The 19,162-nt window shown below is 43.9% G+C and overlaps 2 protein-coding genes, 1 long non-coding RNA gene, 5 other non-coding genes and 1 pseudogene across 9 annotated transcripts; 2 read left to right on the top strand and 7 right to left on the bottom strand.

Annotated features, from left to right (window-relative positions):
• The first annotated feature begins 3,696 nt into the window (after window positions 1-3,696).
• LOC127765193 (uncharacterized) lies at window positions 3,697-5,589 on the top strand. The gene is made up of 4 exons (XR_008016093.1): window positions 3,697-3,852; window positions 3,927-3,998; window positions 4,076-4,198; window positions 4,697-5,589. It is a non-coding gene; the product is annotated as an uncharacterized LOC127765193 (long non-coding RNA).
• Window positions 5,590-5,892: 303 nt separating this feature from the next.
• On the top strand, window positions 5,893-10,945 carry LOC127765392 (E3 ubiquitin ligase PQT3-like; annotated as a pseudogene).
• Window positions 10,946-11,636: 691 nt separating this feature from the next.
• Window positions 11,637-12,521, bottom strand: LOC127766782 (photosystem II repair protein PSB27-H1, chloroplastic). The gene has a single exon (XM_052291929.1). The coding sequence runs from the start codon at window positions 12,397-12,399 to the stop codon at window positions 11,887-11,889; it is 513 nt and encodes a 170-aa protein (XP_052147889.1). The 5' UTR covers window positions 12,400-12,521; the 3' UTR covers window positions 11,637-11,886.
• A 197-nt stretch (window positions 12,522-12,718) lies between these two features.
• On the bottom strand, window positions 12,719-17,699 carry LOC127766780 (eukaryotic translation initiation factor 2 subunit beta). Of its 2 annotated transcripts, none has more exons than XM_052291926.1 (10): window positions 17,547-17,699; window positions 17,365-17,471; window positions 16,463-16,568; window positions 16,320-16,375; window positions 16,168-16,219; window positions 15,999-16,099; window positions 15,244-15,389; window positions 14,993-15,135; window positions 14,343-14,428; window positions 12,719-12,998 (listed from the first exon to the last, which is right to left on the bottom strand). In XM_052291926.1, exons 2-10 carry the CDS (start codon window positions 17,407-17,409, stop codon window positions 12,921-12,923), a joined length of 813 nt encoding a protein of 270 aa, XP_052147886.1. In that variant the 5' UTR covers window positions 17,410-17,471; window positions 17,547-17,699; the 3' UTR covers window positions 12,719-12,920. The 2 variants fall into 2 exon arrangements, with proteins under 2 accessions (XP_052147886.1, XP_052147887.1); XM_052291927.1 differs by having other exon boundaries at window positions 17,365-17,466.
• On the bottom strand, window positions 13,197-13,279 carry LOC127769163 (small nucleolar RNA SNORD34). The gene has a single exon (XR_008016729.1). It is a non-coding gene; the product is annotated as a small nucleolar RNA SNORD34 (small nucleolar RNA).
• On the bottom strand, window positions 13,363-13,443 carry LOC127769164 (small nucleolar RNA SNORD34). The gene has a single exon (XR_008016730.1). It is a non-coding gene; the product is annotated as a small nucleolar RNA SNORD34 (small nucleolar RNA).
• Window positions 13,530-13,610, bottom strand: LOC127769162 (small nucleolar RNA SNORD34). Its single transcript, XR_008016728.1, has one exon. It is a non-coding gene; the product is annotated as a small nucleolar RNA SNORD34 (small nucleolar RNA).
• On the bottom strand, window positions 13,673-13,758 carry LOC127769167 (small nucleolar RNA SNORD34). Its single transcript, XR_008016733.1, has one exon. It is a non-coding gene; the product is annotated as a small nucleolar RNA SNORD34 (small nucleolar RNA).
• Window positions 13,869-13,954, bottom strand: LOC127769166 (small nucleolar RNA SNORD34). The gene has a single exon (XR_008016732.1). It is a non-coding gene; the product is annotated as a small nucleolar RNA SNORD34 (small nucleolar RNA).
• Window positions 17,700-19,162: the final 1,463 nt, after the last annotated feature.

Raw genomic sequence — 19,162 nt, 5'->3', positions numbered from 1 at the left:
TTGAAAATCCGTATTTTTAGAGTTTAGATTTTTTTTTTGTCGGTCGAATTTTCAGGGTGTTACAAATATAATGTAAAATTAACTGAAATTCGAATTAAATATAAGCAATACTAAAATAAGAGTACATATAATAACCCAAAACAAGATTAATTAAAATTCAGAATGAAAAATAAAATAAAATATGAAATTGGATAAATTGAAAAGAGAGTTCAAGTAGGAATATAATTTTTAAACAACTGAAATTGAAAATAAAAATAAAAACATTAAAAGAACACATTATGATATTAGTTAAAATTCGAAATAGAAAATAAAAAAAATCTTAAATTAGAACAAGAGAAATAAGATTTCAACTAGGGATACAACTTATAAATAACTAAAATTGGTGATAAAAAAATAAAGACTATTGAACGAATAGACCATAAACACATGATGAGATTAATTAATTAATAGTCCTATAAAGGTGTAAAGTGGTGGCGGTTGACGAGGCATCTAAAACCATTAATAAAACACCAAATAGAATTCTAATAACAATTAAAGGGAAGGAGAACGAACATGTCATGAAATAACCGGTCAAGGAGGTTGGCAAGACTTCTAGAAAGTAAAAAAAAAATAAACCCAATTGATAATCATATTTGATTTTTAAAATCTCAATGATAGTAAAAAGGAGAGGTAGCGGGCGGGTCGTACAGGAGTAAAATAGCAGAGCCGCTAATGGTTGGTGGTACTTTTAGAAAGTATAAAATGAATTCCAACGATAGTTATGTTCGACTTTTAGAATCCAAATGACAATAAAGATTAGGCGGCGGACAGGTCGTAGAGGAGTATAGTGGCAGCGTTTGACATGATTTCTAAAAATTATAAAAAATGAAATCCAATGAGACAATAAATTCTAAAAACTATAAGGTTCAGGCTTCTAAAAGTAAAAAAAAAACTCCAATGATAATTATATTTGATTTTTAAAATCTCAATGACAATAAAGAAGGGAGACAACGGATGAGCCGTAAAGGAGTACAGTGACAAAGCCGCTGACGTTTTGCGGAACTTCTAGAAAGTAAAAAATGAACCCAAATGATTATTATGTTCGATTTTGAAAATACCAATGAAATAAACAGAATAGGTAGTGACGGGCAGCATTTGACGGGATTTCTAGAAATTATAAAAACGAACCCCAACGGGACATTGAACTCTAAAAACTATGGATCCAATTTTTAAAGGTTCGAAGGAAATAAAGAAAGATACAAGAGAAGTAAGGGGTATCAATTGATGTGACTTTTAAAAACTATAAAATTAGAAACACGAGGATGATAAGGTTTGGTCTTTCAAAGTCTTAAGACAACGAGGTAACTATTTAATAAATTTTAAGTAAAATATTATATTTAAAAAATATAATTTTGTATTGATGCTAGCCGCGCAATTACGTGGGCCACCCAGCTAGTTATATTATTAAAATAGCTTTGAAAGGAGATACCACGTTCGCTGTGGAGGCTAACAATTCAAAAATAGCTGAAATTCGGAATTAAAAATAAGCAATATTGAAAGAAGAGTCCATATAAGAACCCAATACGAGATTAATCAAAATTTGGAATAAAAATAAAATAAAATTCGAAATTAGAAAATAAAAGGAGAGTCCAAGTAGGAATATAATTTAAAAATAACTGAAATTCGGAATTAAAAATAAGGAATATTGAGAGAAGAGTCCATATAAGAATCTAATACGAGATTAGTTAATATTCAGAATAAAAAAATAAAAATAAAATCTGAAATTAGCAAAAAGAAAAAGAAGAGTTCAAGTAGGAATACAATTTAAAATTAACTAAAATTCAGAATTAAAAATAAGCAATATTTAAAGAAGAATCATATAAGAGCCCGATACGAGATTAGATAAATTTCAGAATAAAAAAAATAAAATAATATCCAAAATTAGAAAAAAAATAAAAGAGAGTTAAGTAGGAATACAATTTTGAAACAACTGAAATTGAAAAATAAAAATATTAAAAGAACACTATACGGTATTAATTAAAATTTGAAAAAAAAATAAATTATGAAACTAGAAAAAGAAAAAAAAAGATTCAATTAGGAATACAATTTATAAATAACTAAAATTGATGATAGAAAATAAAGACTATTGAAATAAAAGACCATCTAAAACACATGACGAGATAAATTAAGTAACATGCCTGTAAAAGAGTAGAGTGGTGGCGGTTGATACTACATATAAAAACTATTTATAAAACACAAAATACAATCCTAATGATGATTAAAAGGAGTGACGACAGGCAGACCGTGAAGCAAACAGGTAAGGCGGTTGTCGGGACTCCTAGAAAGTAAAAATATAAACCCCATTGATAATCATATTCGATTTTTAAAATCTCAATGACAATAAAAGGGAGAAGCAGCGGGTGGGGTGTATATGAGTATAGTTGTAGAGCCGCCAACGGTTGGCAGGACTTCTAGAAAATAAAAAATAAATTCCAAAAGATAGTTATGTTTGATTTTTAGAATCCCAATGACAATAAAGAGTAGGCGGCGGATGGGCCGTAGAGGAGTATAGTGGCCTCGTTTGACGGGACTTCTAAAAATTATAAAGAATGAAACCCAACAAAACAATAAACTCCAAAAACTGCATGGTCCAATTTTTAAAGGTTCGGAAATTCTAAAATGTTAAAAAAACCCAATAATAATCATGTTCGATTTTAAAATCTCATGACAATAAAGAAGAGAGGCAGCGGGCGAGTCAAAGAGGAGTACAATGGCAAAGCCGCTGACGGTTTGGCAGGACTTATGGAAAGTAAAAAATGAACCCGAATGATAATTATGTTCGATTTTTAAAATCCCAATGACAATAAAAAGAAAAGACAATGGATGGGCCGTATAGGAGTATAATGGCAGCGTTTGACGGGACTTCTAGAAATTATAAAAAGAAACCCAGCAAAACAATAAACTCTAAAAACTATAAGATCTAATTTTTAAAGGTTCCAAGGTGAATGAATAGAAATAGTAGTAGATCGGGCAAGCAAATAAAGAAGGAGATGACAGAAGTAAGAGGTATCAACTGGTGTAACTCTTAAAAACTATATAATTAGAAACACGGGAATGATAAGATTTGGTCTTTCAAAGTCGTAAGACAACGAGAAAGTTATTTAATAAATTTTAAGTAAATCATTTAGAAAAATATATGATTTTGTTTGGGTGCTAGCCGCGCAATTTGGCGGGCCACCCAGCTAGTTTTTATTTTAATAATAAGATCTTGGAGTATAATGTTTATACTCCACTAACTCAACTGGTAATAAAGACCACGTCGCATAGAAATTAGAATATACTACCTCTATTTTTTATATATGACGTTTTCAACTTTTTCACGTAACGTTTAATCATTTTTATTACGTAAATGTATCAGTTTTTTCTAGGCATGCAACCTAATAAAAGTCTTTACTCATAGGTGCTTATGATTTTTTTGTGAATTTGTGTTGAAAAATTCTATTATTTCTTTGTATATATAAAAATATTTTGAATTTTAGTCAGGACCGAGACCGAATTTGTCATTCCTGATATTTTTCGTTGAAATTCGGTCTCGAGACCTTCATGTCCTTCCTCATTCGCTGATATGTGGGACCCATGGGGACTACTGTCACCGCCACAGCTTCTGCTTTTTCGCGCGCACCGCGATAGCGACAGCCACTTTGGCTTGGCTTTGCGCGAGGAAGTAGCGCAGCGATCCCGTGACCGTGACCTCATCCTCCCCCGATCACAACACAAACCCAACTACCCAAGAGCTTGGGGATTGGGGGAGTCAGGGGGAAAACCCTACTCCGTCTCGCCGCCACCCCACACCCAAGGCCGGCGACTCCTTCGGTATGCCAAACTCCACCGGTAGTTTCTCCTTTCTTTCTCTGTGCACCTATGATGTCGTCGTCTTGTCCGTGCAGGCTCCATAGCGGGTAAGAAAGGGTGCACCAAGATCGCCGGCGGAGATCGTCGCCTTGGTCTTGACGAGGCCAGTGAGCCCTTTCTCCCTTCCTGTTCTTGAGTTGGCGCAGATCCGATCCATGCCCTGACTCTCTCTCCTCTTTCGAAGGCTGCCGTGACCCCAGGCGACCGGAACGTGAGGAGCCGGACCAGGGACACCGAGAGAGAAGCCCGCCGTGGAGACGACTGCCAAGTTCTTCGCCCGCTCCGTATGTCGACATCCCCTCCCTCGGTGAGTATCCAGCCAACCTGCCCAACGTAGGGTATTAGTGTCCGGCTTCGTGCGTTGCTCCAAGGGGCTTTGTGTGCGCACGCGTTCACGGCGTGGTGATCTGTTCACGCCGCCGTCGCGGTCGATAACTCGATATCTCCTTCGTTCGCCGTAGAGCCCTCGTGCCTGTCTCCCCACCGCCGCTTGTTGTCGCCGTGACTTCTGCTGCTGTGCCGCGTCGTAATCGCTTGGTTAGCACTTAGCAGAGCATCAGGTTCTGGTGCCACTCCACCGCGAGTTTGGGGACCGGTTTCCCTTTTCTGATGACTTCGCCGGGCGAGATTACGACGTTTGGGTAGCGTACGTACGTGGCGCTGCCGGGCGAGATTACAGGCGAGTCGCCGCCATCCTGCGGAGGGGGATTGGCTGCTCAACGTACTACACGATTGATTGATCCATCCCCATTTCGCTCAACCTACTACCGATTGATTGATCCACCCCCATTTCACTTCATTGCAGGACATGTCGGAGATGGTCACTGTGCAATTTCTGGATCTGAGAATTCATCGCATGCCCGCCAACGACGTCCTACAACTTCGTCGCCGTCTTCCTCCTCTGGAGTTGAACTGCGTCCAATCCGTGGACCAATTCAAAAGATTCCAGGCGTTTGTAAGAAAAAATGAGGAGAAGGAGAAAAGGGATGAAGAAGAGGCCGAGCTCAACACTTCCCTACCGATCTTTCTTCTACCGTTGATTCTTGCTAACTGATTAACTTTGCTATGTGCGTGTGTTTACAATGTGACGAATTGACACTGTTCTTGTATCCAGTTGGCAATTGTCACGAGTCAAACAGATCTAGCGCGCATATGCGCTACAAGAGGTGAAGAACTGGATGAGCTTGGTATAGTGGAGGAGTACGACGACGACGACGACGACGACGGCGACGAGCACTATGTGTATGGAGGCTTGGATATGTTCGAGCCAGCCACCACCGATGAAGAGGACGCCAACGCGCAGGTGGATGCTGACGATCTTTACTACCTGGGGGTCAGTGACGACGAGAATGAGGAAGTGGGAAGCGACGGCGGGACTGATGACGACGGCGGTGATGATGCTGGAGGCGACGGCGGACGGGCTGGACCCCTCAGGTGGGACAACCTATGGGACGACGACCCACCACAGTGAGTCAGTGACGGCGTGCCCTGATACACCGATCGAAATCCTATCTTATTTATTGCGGAGTAGCAGAATTGACGAACAAACCTAGAGCTTATTTATTTCCTTACGACTGACTTGTGCAAACATTCAGCATGTGTCTTGTGCAAACATTCAGCATGTCTTGTGCAAGTCATGTTTTAAATTGCATCTGGATGACAATGAGCTATGGTTAATGCAGCTATAATTTCCTCCAACTGTCACTGCTCTTTGCCTGATGATTTTCTAGAGACAAGAGGCAGAAGATCTCGCAAATTCTGATAGTGCATAATTAATTGTTTCTAGATATGATCTGTATATATAAGTGCACTTACAGTATGTGAGACTGATTGGGTGCTCTAGACCATTTTTACTGGAATCACAAGCTCATGCATGCATTCAGCGCATCGAAGCCCATAGCATTCTACATCTACAGCAGTAAAAGGGACTTTATTTTTGTCCCTGACTACTGATGAACAGATGGTTCTACACTTCTACTAAGTTTCATACTCTCCGAAACAATGGTATTATACATGTATTGCAAGAATGGCTCTGAGCTTTCACTGCAGCGGAAGACTGTCTACTTTACTGAACTGTCAGCTCTTGGCTTCCTTCTCCAGCCCATGCTTAAGAGCAGGTATAATATACATTTCGAGAAAATAAAATAGGAGAGAGGAGTTAGTACGGAATAGTTGGCTATACTATTAAACTTGCACTAAATACATTGAGCATCTAGCACATCCTCTTCCTTGGGAACATCAGCAAGCAAATTCAAATTGTTGGCCTTCTTGGTGTTCGAGGAAACCGTCGGTCCTCTCGCGAAGATCGTCGAGTTGACCCGAAAGAAGCCGTGTCACAGGGTGGTGGGTCTTCGTCGGACTCCGGTGCGACTGCGACGTCGAGCTATCGTCACGGACTCTCACGGTGGTCAACAGTTCAACACCGCACAGCTCAAGTGGGACGCCCCTCTTACGGTCACCGCGGCGTGCACGCGGGGAGGGAGCCGCCCGGAGCCAGAAATTAACCGTGTAGATTCAATTACTAGTTTACTACTACTCCATCCGTCTCCTAATATAAGAAATTTTGATATTTTATTTGTACTGTTTAACCATTCGTCTTATTAAAAGAAATTTAGAATTATCATTTTTTTCCTACTTTATTATCCAAAGTGCATTAAGCCACAACTTTTTATTTTTTATATTTGTATAAATTTTTGACCATTCGTCTTATTCCAACTTTTTATTCGTCTTATTTTTTAAAAAATTTATATATAAAAATCAAGATTATTGGGTCAGTCGACTCCACAGTTTGTACATACATCCGACACTGGAGCCGTCGGCCGGGTACGTATGCCACACAGGTGCCGCGTCCCAGGGCACTTCATCGAGCACTGCCCTACCAACGGGCAACAGCGACCCAAGATTTGACATCTGGAGGGTGGCTCCAGCTCCAGCGTCCTCATCGGCGCCGCTGCGTGGGGGGAACCTGACGGCGTCATCCCGGCGGAGCTCTACTGCAAGATTTGCCGGAACGTGATGACCGACGCGATGGTGACGAGCAAGTGCTGCTTCAGAAATTGCCGATTAAGAGCTACTTGGAGATTTTCTTTTCCTCTCATTTGCGTGTTGTCATGTAGTGTGTGTATAAGATCAAGTAGCGTGCTATGTTGTAATGTAGAAGATGAACTACTTCAGATCTCTTTTCATCATGTATATACTGTACCTATGTAATACAGTACGTATTATTAATTGGAATGATTTTGTCATCCTGTATACACTGTATACACTCTCTTGTCATCTTGTGATTCTCTCTGTCTCTCTCTACGGAGTAATATGTTAATTGGAATGATTTTTTTCCACCAAAAATCTGAAATCTTTTGTTCCTGTAAGCGTGACTCTTCCCCGTACATTTTGACGTACGATCTCGGAACAATTGCCGTGGCGCGGGCGCGCGCCAACGACGATGGCGAATTGGCGATCCAACGGCGTCCCGTTCGGCCTGACACATCATGCTAACCATTCTACGACGGCGCAATGCATGACGGCTCTGCCCACCCGATGCCTTCCCCGGCGTGCAACATGCCAGCCAGCGCCACCGGCCGGAGCGCACTGGGCGATTCCGCTCCGGCGGGACAGACAGACCAGACCATGGTCGAGCCTCCACGACGACGAGGAGCTGATCCGGTTCACAACGTATAAACAAGACACAAGAATGGCACCTTACGTGTTCCGTGTAACCCTCACCATTGTCAGCTGATCCAAAAATCATACAGGAAATACACATTAAAACTCGTAATAGTTTTCAAAGCCTCCACCGATTCGCGACTCGACAAGTAAACGCCGACGCTCCCATCGCGATGCGACGGTGGTAGTAGTTACAAAAGAGGCGAATGCGCCGCGTACGCGCGCGCGTCTCACGATCGAGAAGGAAGAGGCGGGGGCCGGTTGCCGGAGCAGGTCCAGCTCGGCTCATCACTCACCTCACCTGCCGCGGAGCAGGGCCTTCTCGGCGGTGTCCATCTCCTCAAGGATGCGCGCGCGGCGGTAGGGGTGGAGCTATATCGAAACAAAGGGTGGTGCCACTTGCTTAATTTACTCTACTTTAGATTGAGTATAAGCTAATACGGGTGTCTAAATTTGTATCGAGGGGGTGCATACATGGTGAAAATAGATAAGGTATAGCTAAAAAATTTTCTTCACTGGTTCCTAGGCACCTCCCTAATATATACTAGCTCCACCCTTGGGCGGCACTTGTTAGGGATGGGAGTTGTGGGGCCGAAGCTGATGTAGTGTCCCGACACACGACACGGCGTTGAGCGCGGAGTACATCTCCCTGAAGGACGGCCGACCCAGTAAACTGAAAGAAGCTAGACTCCCGATAGATTCGGTGCCTGTTTGGGGGAGCTTCTTCTAGAATCTCCAGTTGCTAGAAAGCTCTCCCAAACAGTCCAGCTTTTTACCCATATTCTGAAAATCTGTAGTTATATAATCTTAAAAATGAATTAGAAGCCAAAAGCTGGGTTTCTCAGCTTCTCCAGATTCTCAGCAGCTGCTTCTCAGAATTTTAAGCTCCCCAAACATGTCCTCAGCCAAGTTTCCGCCAAATGTTGCTGGCAAAACCTGCATCGCCAATTTTGACGAGTGCTGGACTACATGCCCGTGCTTGACACTCCAGTGGCCAGCCCTGTCGCTGCAGGTAGCAAGTTCGTGGGATTCAGCTATGTGAGGCCAGCGCCCTTCCTTCAGAGGCCGAGTCCTCTAGGCTGAAGACCTCCAACGAGACCGAAATACATATTGCCACTGAGTATGAAGCTGATAAAATTTACTGTTCGATGATTATGTAAAACTAACTACTTGTGTTGTTCGGTTTGTCTTGGAAAACCCTAGCATCTTCTTGGGCCCGTTCACTTTGATGCTATTTTCAACATATCATTTTTATTAAAGTTGTCAAAAAAAATGTCTATGTTTAGTTTGTTGCCAAATTTAGTCAATACATCAGAAATCCTGCCAAAATTTTGGCAATATTGCCATCTTGCTAAAATTTTGGCATTGCGAAAACTTGGTAAGATTTATTTTAGCTACAATCTGAACAAGCCCTTCTTCGTTGAATATAGTAAGATGAACATGGTACTTGTTGAGACCAGACAAATTTGTCTATTGCCAGATGGAATAGTTGCCCTGGCTTCTATGATCAACCCCTGCCCCCTGGCACATTTAGGTTTTCGGGCCGTTCACGTACATGTTTCCAAATCTAAGGGCTTGTTTGGATTGTAGCTTAAAAATGGTATGGTTAAAAATGGCATCAAAGTGAACATGTCCAAATTCTTCTGCACGTTGTAACACAAATCCTGTTGAGATGCAAATTTAAAGCATACCGTTTATGCATGTTGAAATGTAAATTCGAACAGAGAGTTGCTAAATTTCCACGTCGTCTAAAAAGTATAGTAGCAGTAGTAATAAGAAATGGACCGTCCTAAGTAATAAGCTCACATGGACAGCAGCTTATAGGCCGAGTCGGAGTCTGAGCGTTACATGTCACGCGCCAACTCCGACTCCGACTCCGATTCATCCTTGCCTCCGCGGGCGATATAAGCGACGCCACGCCACGCCATCCTCCCAGTCTCCATCACGCTCAGCAACGGCCACGCAATCCGCCTCTACCCTCCATCACCCTCTTCATTCCTTCTTACAACCTCCGGCGATCGCAGCAGCAGCAGCAACAGCACCCCTCCTCCGTTCAACTTGAGGGAGAGGCTATAGCGGTGTTCTACAGGTACAGAAGCGGGGTGGACACCTTCTCCGTGCCCGTGCCGGAGCCTTTCGTCTCCGTCGGGGAGCTCAAGCGCCTCATCACGGCCACCGCGCGCCACGGCCATGGACGTTCGCGCGGCCGGGGCACAGGGAGAGCGTCGCGCTGTACAGCGACAAGACCGGCGAGGAGTACGCGGACGAGGCCGAGCTGATCCCTAGCGGCTGCACGGTCGTCGTGCGGCGCCGAGTCGCCGGGCCTCCTGCAGAGACGATCGTCGAGTTGACAGTAAAGAAGCCAATGTCGGAGGGCGGTGGTTCTTCGTCGGACTCTGGCGCGCCGTCGACGGGAGCTGAAGTGGACGACGAGGAGAAAGCTATCAGCTCCGTGATCGACGCCGCACAGCTCAAGTGGGAGGCCCCGACGTCACAAGGAGGCCACTGTTACGGTCACCGCGGCGCGCACGCCGGGAGGGCGCCGCCGGCCGGGTACGTGTGCCACCGGTGCCACGTCCCGGGACACTTCATCCAGCACTGTCCCACCAACGGCGACCCAAGGTTCGACATCCGGAAGGTGGCCCCAGCTCCAGCGTCCTCATCGGCGCCGCCTGCATCGGGGGAGTCTGACGGCGTCATCCCGGCGGAGCTCTACTGCAAGATTTGCCGGAACGTGATGGCCGACGCGGTGGTGACGAGCAAGTGCTGCTTCGACAGCTTCTGCGACGGGTGCATCAGGGACCACATCGCCTACAAGTCCAAGTGCGCGTGCGGGGCGCAGGAGCGCGCCGACGACCTGATCCCCAACACGACGCTCCGCACCACCATCGCCAACCTGCTCGCCACCACCACCGGCGCGGCAGCAAGCGCCTCAAGTGGAACCGACAAGACGAGGAGCTCCGCCGGCAGCAACGCGGCACATCCGGCGGCGCCGCAGAGCCCCGCAGCTTCGCAGGCGAGCCGCAGCAGCAACGTGAGCTCAGAGAAGGCCGAGCACAGCGACGGCGGCGCGTCCACGTCGAAGAAGATCGCCACGATCTCAGGTGCCCTCGGCCCAAGAAAGGCGCAGGAGACGGTGGCTGGCGACCACTCTGCAGAATCCGGAGCTCGCGCCGTCCATGGCGGCGATCACTACGGCGTCCCGTTCTGCCCGGCGACCGGCTACGTCGACCCCTTCTTCTTCGGCGGCATGCCATTCGGAGCCGATCCTTACATGTACTACGGCGGCGTGCCTTACGGCTGCGGTGGTGCACCCAACGGCTACTACGGCGGCGAGGAGCTCCGTGACAGGAAGAGGGCGCGCGTCTCTCCCGGAACCGGATGTTGGTGATCGGCTTCGGAGAGGATCAGAAGTTGCCGATTAAAAGCCATTTGGAGATTTTCCTTTTCGTCTCATTTTTGTGTTGACATATAGTGTGCATAAGATCAAAGTGAAATGCTAGAGATGAACAAATTCAGCTCTCTTGTCTCTCTGTATTGTACGGCTGTACCCATGTATAATAATGTTATTAATTGGAATGGTTTTCCAAAAAAAAAAATCTGAAATCTTTTGTCTTGTGATCCTCTACTAATATGTTAATTGGTATTATATATTTTTTCACTCAAAACTTGAAATCTTTTGTCCCTGCGTGAGCGTGACTTTCTCGCTCAAACACAAGACATGCGCGCAAGGTGTTTGATTCTGCTAACGACGGGCATTTTGACGTACGATCTCGGAACAATTGCCGGGGCGCGCGCCGACGAAGATAGCGAATTGGCGATCCAGCGGCGTCCCATCTCGTTCGGCCTGACACACCATTGCTTAACCAGTCTACGACGGCGCAATGCATGACGGCTCGCCCCACCGGATGCCTCCCCCGGCGTGGCGCGTGCAACATGCCAGCCAGCGCCACCGGCCGGAGCGCATCGGGCGATTCCACGCCGGCGGAGCTCCGGTTCACGACGTATAAACGAGACACAAGAATTAATGGAAACTCTAGGGAGTTGCATGTCCCCAAGCCAACCGTGTAATCCTCACCATGTCAGCTGAACCAAAAATCATACAGAAAAAAAAAATACACATACAACTCAGTAGTAATAATTTCAAAGCCTCTACCGATTCGATTCCACTCGACAAGAGCAAAGCCGACGCCCGGCCCCATCGCGACGCGACGGTAGTATAGTAGTTACAAAAAGTGAATGTGCCGCGTACGCACGCGCGTGCGTGCGTCTCACACGAGAAAGGGAGAATCGGTGGCCGTAAGCACTCGGCTCAATCAATCATCACTCACCTCACCGGCCGCGGAGCAGGGCCTTCTCGGCGGTGTCCATCTCCTCGAGGATGCGGGCGCGGCGCTTGTTGGGGATGGGGGCCGTGGGGCCGAAGCTGATGTAGTGGCCCGACACGGCGTTGAGCGCGGAGTACATCTCCCTGAAGGACGGGCGGCCCAGCAGCGACTTCTCCCTGCGGTACTTGGCCACCCACGAGTTGGACAGCTCGCGGAGCTCCGCCACCGCGTCCGCCACCCCGGGGTCCGCCCTGTCCATGTTGATCGTCGACCGCACCTTCCCGATCACGTCCTTCGTCTCGCTCACGTACTCGTCGTCCGACGCCGCCCGCGCCGCTCCCCCGCACGGCCACAGCGCCACCGCCGCCGCCGCCACCCCTCCCGCCGCCACCACCAACTCGCGCCTGCTGGCTTGAAGCGCGCGTTGAGGCGGCGTTGGCTTTACGGCGATGGCGGCAGTGGCAGCGGTAGCCGGGGCCGTGAGGACGGCCGGCACGGGGGACGACGCTGGCCTCATCTCGTTCGTGTCCTACGCGAGCTCGCGGTGTGAGAGGGGAAGGGGGGAGAGGGATGGCGCGCGGGTTTGTGAGATAGGCTTGGGTTGGGTTGGGGAGGGAGGCCGGAGGGCGGGAAGAGGTGACACGTCGGCTTATCCCCTTATCCCGACTGGTCACCATGCACGACTATGTATGGGCTCGCGGGATTTCCGATGATAGGGCGGCCATGGTGTTCGGCAACTACACGTTGATGGTTACCGGAACTCGCAAATGAACATCAGCCCTAGATCCTAATGATCTAGCAAAGTGACAGGGTGAATAAGCGAAAAGGAGACGGGATTGGCCGCAAACATTGATCCTCATGGTCTCGGATAAAACTGAAATTCACAGCAGAGTTGGAAGCAGAGTTACGGTCACAAATACACAAAACGGTGTAGACACAGTGAAAACTGGACAATAATTGTTGTAAATCGGCAAATTAGGTTTTTGTAGCGATGATTGGGGAGTGTATCCGAGGCTCTGAGCAGGGTGGACGTTTAACTTAGGTTCCAGCCTTCCGACGACCAACTTGGGCAACGAATCCAGCCTTGATAGGAGCAACTGATCTTGAAGAACCACACTGCGGAGGGTAAACAAAACCAGCAGTCAATATTTGGCTTGACGAAGCAATAACGAGAAATGGCATGATTTGGATGACAATAATACATCAATCCACTGGCACCTAAACAAGGGTCACAACTTGTACTAACGGGCGCCAACAAAATAACTCTCGATATATTAAGAAAAATCCACCAGAAAGCCAAGTGAACGACATCTTTTTATCCTCAGATGTTGCAATTGTTTCTCACAGGTTAGTCAAACAATGTAGGCAATAAATTTTGCAACTCATCATAGGTTAAAAAAAAGGCAATGAATTGCCCTATTCTTTTCTTAAGTAATAAAAGAAAAACCAACCAGCAGAAAATCAAGTAAAGGGGTAACTTTTTATCCTCAGATGTTGCAAATTTTCTCACAGGTTAGTCAAACAATGTAGGCAATAAATTTCACAACTCATCATAGGTAAAGAAAAACAATGAATTGCACTCATATTTTCTAGAAGAAAAAAAAAAGAAAAAACAACCAGCAGAAAATCAAGTAAAAGGAGTAACTTTTTATCCTCAGATGTTGCAAATTTTCTCACAGGTTAATCAAACAATGTAGGCAATAAATTTCGCAACTCATCATAGGTAAAGAAAGACAATGAATTACATTCTTTATTCTAGAAGAACAAAAAGAAAAACCAATGACAGTGCTTTATGCCTCAGAGGTTGCAAATATTATCATGACAACATTTGTCAGACAATGTAGGCAAAAGATATTGCAACTCATCATAAGCAGAGAGTCAGGATTTACAAAAACAAATAAAATGACTAGTTGGCAACAATACAAGTTAGTTAATTAGGACATATGAGTGATGATGCAATGCAGCAAGAAAAATTGTGATAGCATCTCAAGCCTCAGCTACTTGCAATTAATATCACAAAGATACTTGTCAAACAATGTAGGCAATAATCTTGCAAGTCATCATAGGCATCATTGGTATCAAATACATATGATATGCAAAAATAGATTATTATTATTACAGCAATGCAAGACAAGAAGCTGAATTGACTCAGCTCTCGCAACTTTAGTTACTTGCAAACAATGTAGGCAATTTCATAGGAAATGTTTGATGATAGGGACCTTGCAAAAAAAAAGAGACCAAGGTAATGCTCTCAAGAGCAAATCCAGGTATGGTTTGCAGTAGACCACAAATGCACAAACAAACTCTTCGGACTAATATAACTAGAGAACCATGTAAAGCTGTACAAAGCAGGGGGGCATGTTTGTTGCAGTATTAAAGATGCCTTTAGATAAGCTCTCTGTATGGAAATTAACTACATTTGACACGACTGGACATGCAAATATATATTGAACAGCTTACCTGTTCGCAACGAAGGAAGAACAACCTATTCTCCTTAGAAAGGATGGTATCAGGACTCTTGCACCCATTGCATATGACATACTCATCTGAAAGGAGTGAAATTAAAAAAGGATGTAAGTTTAGCACAACAAGACTTTAATGACAATCCCACACATAGGACCTCATAAAAGGAACAAGAGAATAAACGATCCAGCCATATATATAGTACCCCTCCAAATCTTCCTAACTCTAGACCTTACTGCATTAAAAAAATAATATACATGGGAGGTGGAAAAATAAATAGGGCCCAAGGCATTAAAGAATGTATAGTAAAGTGGTTAACAGCCCAATAACTCCTCCTAGATAACTGTATGGATACTTCAATTTCAACTGGTAAGGCTTCTCTGACATCTTTGTTTTTTTTAAAAAAACCAACATTTATCTATTTCTCTTAACAGATTAGTAAACCCTCTTTTGAAGACATATAAGGAAAGCTTCACCATAATTGGTAAGATTCCTTTAATTTCCCAGTACAAAACAATGAATTGGCCCTATAAGTCTATTTAACAGAAGCTAATGAATTCTGGATATCACAGCTGCAGGTTTGTTTATAGTTCAGCAGTAACTTTAAAGAGTACGAGCAAGATTCATGTGACATTAAGGAAACTTACTGATATATCTCCTAAGTATGGCTTCAAAGTTTTTAGGAGCAAATCTTCCTTTTATAACCAATCTTTGTTGCCCATCAAGGGATCCACTTGTTCCCATCTCAGCAAGTAAAAACATCATCACATGTTCAGGTTGCCTATGCATTCTGGAAGTGTAAACGATGATTTCAGTTAGCTCATGGTAATTTATCTTCTCTGAAATAAAAGCAGGCCTAGAGCATATGGTATGGAGTGGTAAAAAAGTGAGATCATACGTTTTGCACAAATCCATGAAGTTCACAAAAACTGTCTTCTTTGTGCCTTCCCTAAGAACTTGAGGAGGCCTCATAACAGTTCTTCGTCTATCACCAGCAAGATCAGGATTATTCTCACGCAGGATATTGAATACTCTGCCAAGCAGCTGTCACCAAATAGATTGAAAGGGTTCATTAACAGAAACACAATTGAATACTAGTTGAAGCTGAGCTGAGCACTACATGAGATACTAATACCATATCAATAGCAACAAAAACATAAGAAGATCAAAATTAAAAAAAAATACTTAAAAGGGAGCAATGCTTCTCCTCAATAGACAATGAACCTTCCACCATTACTACTCCCTCCGATTCCATAATTTTTGACATTTTGGACAATGACACGGTCTCCAAAATACATCTTTGACTATATTTTTCTATTATAACATATACAATAAAAAGATACACTTTTACTTTTATTATAGTATTTTGTAAGACAAATCTATATGCTGTTCTAGTACCTTTAAACTAAATATTTCAAAGTTATTGATAGTTAAAGTTATAAAAGTTTGACCTCAACCTTGTCGAAAACGTCAAGAATTATGGAACCGGAGGGAGTTTAACTTAAAAATATAATTGCAGGTGACATAATATGAAAACTCCACAGCTTTCTATTTTGATATGTATATCTTATATGGAATTTACAAGTCATGATCTGTCAAGAACATGACAAGGATATAGAATCACAAAAATTTGAACAGGCAAGGAGTATTAACCTCTTCATATTTATAATCTCTGTCAGTTCCTTCCCAAGGGTATCGAGTTGCACCTCCAAGCACAATCCCTTCTCCTTCTTCATCCTCTCCGATTTGATCATCTGAACAATATATGATCAGACAAAGCAAAACAACTCAACCAGGGCAAATATGAGCAAGCCACAATTACCTATAGCATCTTCACCATCTCCAGCTTCAGTAAGAGATGTATCATGCTCCACCTGAAATTTGCAAAATTAGTAAATAGAATAGTACAGAAGGAAATATTAATCCAACAAACATTGCAACAGGCATTTGTAATTTGTAACCAACTAAACTCACATGCTTCTTCTTCTTCTTTTTCATGCCTGTAAAACTTGGCTCACCAGTCTCAGCGACTGAAAAAAAAAGCAAGTTAAGCATATATTAGTAAAAATGCATACTTGGCAATTCCTTTTTTTTTTTTTGCAGCATTAAAAGTATACCTGTCAAGCTCTCAGTTTTCTCTGCCAACTTATCCACCTCATCAGATGGATCTTGGATCACAACCTTCTTCTTCTTCTTTTTCTTGGTAGGGTCAAAAGGAGTAAGCTACAAAACATCAGAAACATTGTCAACAAGCCGCTGGTACATGGAAAAATGATATAGAAGGCTGACAAGAAATAATTGTGAAAGGCTGATTACAAACAAATAAAATGCTGAAATCCACCACGGAGTAACATTTCACTTGCTTTTTATCAAATTGGGATGTTAACCCTTTGTTGCACATGATAATCCTTAGGCATAACATGTGACCGCCATGCTCAAAACACAAATGATGAATCTAATTTGTTGATCTCCTTACAGGCTACAGCTCTACATCCGTTCAATCAACAGAAAAATCCCACATTGTGGTGCATATATCCTGACAGGGCCATTATAACACTGATAATGACCAGGCTAGCACTGACAGTATATTCAGACACAAGTCCAAACACCATCAAATATCACCATAGGTGTTCACTGCTAACTGGTTCAGTCCTCACAAGCTACTACAAAAAGATGAACAAAACAAATCATTGCTTAATCTGGCCTATCACTCATCTCAGATGTTTTTTTTATTATTTTTGAAGCCCACTCATCTCAGAAGCTTAATCCGCTCTTACAGATTTCACTGATTCAATCCAAGCACACAGATCAAACATCCTGAAGAGGCCCATGGTCGCGGATTCACGCCCAAAACACCCTACCAGACCACGCATACACCAAACACAGACAGCACAGCACGGCACCGCACCCAGCCCATCGCTACGCCGTTTCTTCCCTTCCCCGCCGAAAAACCGAACTGAATCCGATGTGCAGGGCAAATGAAAAAAAGAAAAAAAAACGAGAAGGGCAGGCTTTTCACCTCGGAGACCTCCTCCTTCCTCTCCACCTGCTCCTCGTCCGCCATGGTGACGCTGGCCTTCTTCACACGGCGACTCGATCCGCGGCGCGGCGGGCTGGGGACCTGAACTGCAAGGGACACGAGCAGCGATCAGATCGGGTCGGAGGAATCGACCGGAGGAGGAGGAGGCGACAAACCCTTACAGGGCGAGAGGGAGGATGACGACGGCGGGCGGCGGCGGCGGCGGCGGCGGCGGCGCTCCTGCTAGGGTTTCTGATGGGCGCTTTGCTAGGCTTTACTGAAGCTATCCTTTTTCTTCGACTCCTCTGTTTTTCTTTTTCTTGGGTGGTTGCCAGGCTTTCGTTTCGTGGCTGGGCCGGTATTTGTAGCTCGAGTCACTTGGTCGCAACATTGTCCTAGCCTAGCCGGCCCACATGAGAGACTGTAGAAGCGACAATGGTGGGCTCTGTTAACTTTGTTACCACTTTTAACCCTACTACTAAACCTTAATATTATTAAATTTTGTTAGAGCAATCAACTAGAACATATTCTTATCCATATTATCATACCAAATTTTAGTAATCATAGAAATTTCTACTCTTGGAAAATTTATCAAAATTAGATAAAGTTCTAAAACAACCATGTTCAACGTTACCAAAATTCGATAACACCAAAATGTGCTACTTCCTCTATCTCATAATATAGTAACCTAAAACTGGATATTTCATATTACAATAAATTTATATAGACCAAATAAAATATTTCATAGCACAATAAAATCTAGATAACCTATTAGTTGTGTAAGTGGTGCTCTTGTCTCACAAGAAGAACACGAAGTTAGGGCATGTAAAACAAAAAAAGTCACTAATGCATGATTAATTTAGTTTTAATTGTTATAAATTTAAAATTTTGATTTAATTAGTATTTTAAATCAACCTTTGTATAGAAAAATTTTCGTATGAAATGCATAGTTAACGGTTTGGTAAAGCATACTAAAAATGAGGTAAAATATGTAGGCATTGTTGACGCTTTTTCGTGGCCAACACAAATTCTAGGGTTAAGCAAATTCTAGGGTTAAGCAAAATAGAAAATAACGGAAAAGTAAAGAACTAGTAGATTGATTATTTGTTCGGGGTTCCACAAATTGACGCAATGCCCTAATATATATAGGAGCAACTAAACGCTAGGTGCGATAAGCACGGCAACTCCACCTACAGTATAGCTTAACCGAATATGATTCCATCTAAACAAATCTAACTATTAAAAGGAAATATATCGCTACCTTTCCTCTGATACGCATATAACCAGCGGCTTGGCTCCATCTCCTCTCTGAAGACGTAAATCGCGCCGGACGTATACGTACGCAACACATGCGTAGCCCCTGTAGTTTCCCGGCCATGGAACCTTCTTCGAGCCGTACTCCTGACTTGATGAAGTAATAGGAAAAACAGCCCAGCGCCATGCATCAATCAAGCAGATAACAGACCAGCAACCCAAAGCAAAGCACTTAATCTCCATCACACCAAATCCCCGTGGTGCATTTCATCTACTCCCTCTGCATATGATTAATATATATGTTTAACTAGCCCTCAAGCCAACCAATTAAACATATATAACAGCTGCTCCAATGAATTTGGCCTGCTCAAATGAAACTGACTATTATTAGCCAAATTATGGTATAAAGAGGCATATGTATCCTCCAGTCCCCCGTCAGCGAGCAACGGATGAAACAAAAACGACATATGCTGATGCTCCATCAGTCGTGCAACGGAAGTGGTTGGTCGACCCATTGGCTGCCATTGGTTATGGCCTATGTCCC

Source organism: Oryza glaberrima, chromosome 3 (genome assembly GCF_000147395.1).
Source record: "Oryza glaberrima chromosome 3, OglaRS2, whole genome shotgun sequence".
Taxonomy (NCBI): domain Eukaryota; kingdom Viridiplantae; phylum Streptophyta; class Magnoliopsida; order Poales; family Poaceae; genus Oryza; species Oryza glaberrima.
Note: the sequence above shows the minus strand (reverse complement) of the source record. Positions and strands in the feature narration are given on the sequence as shown.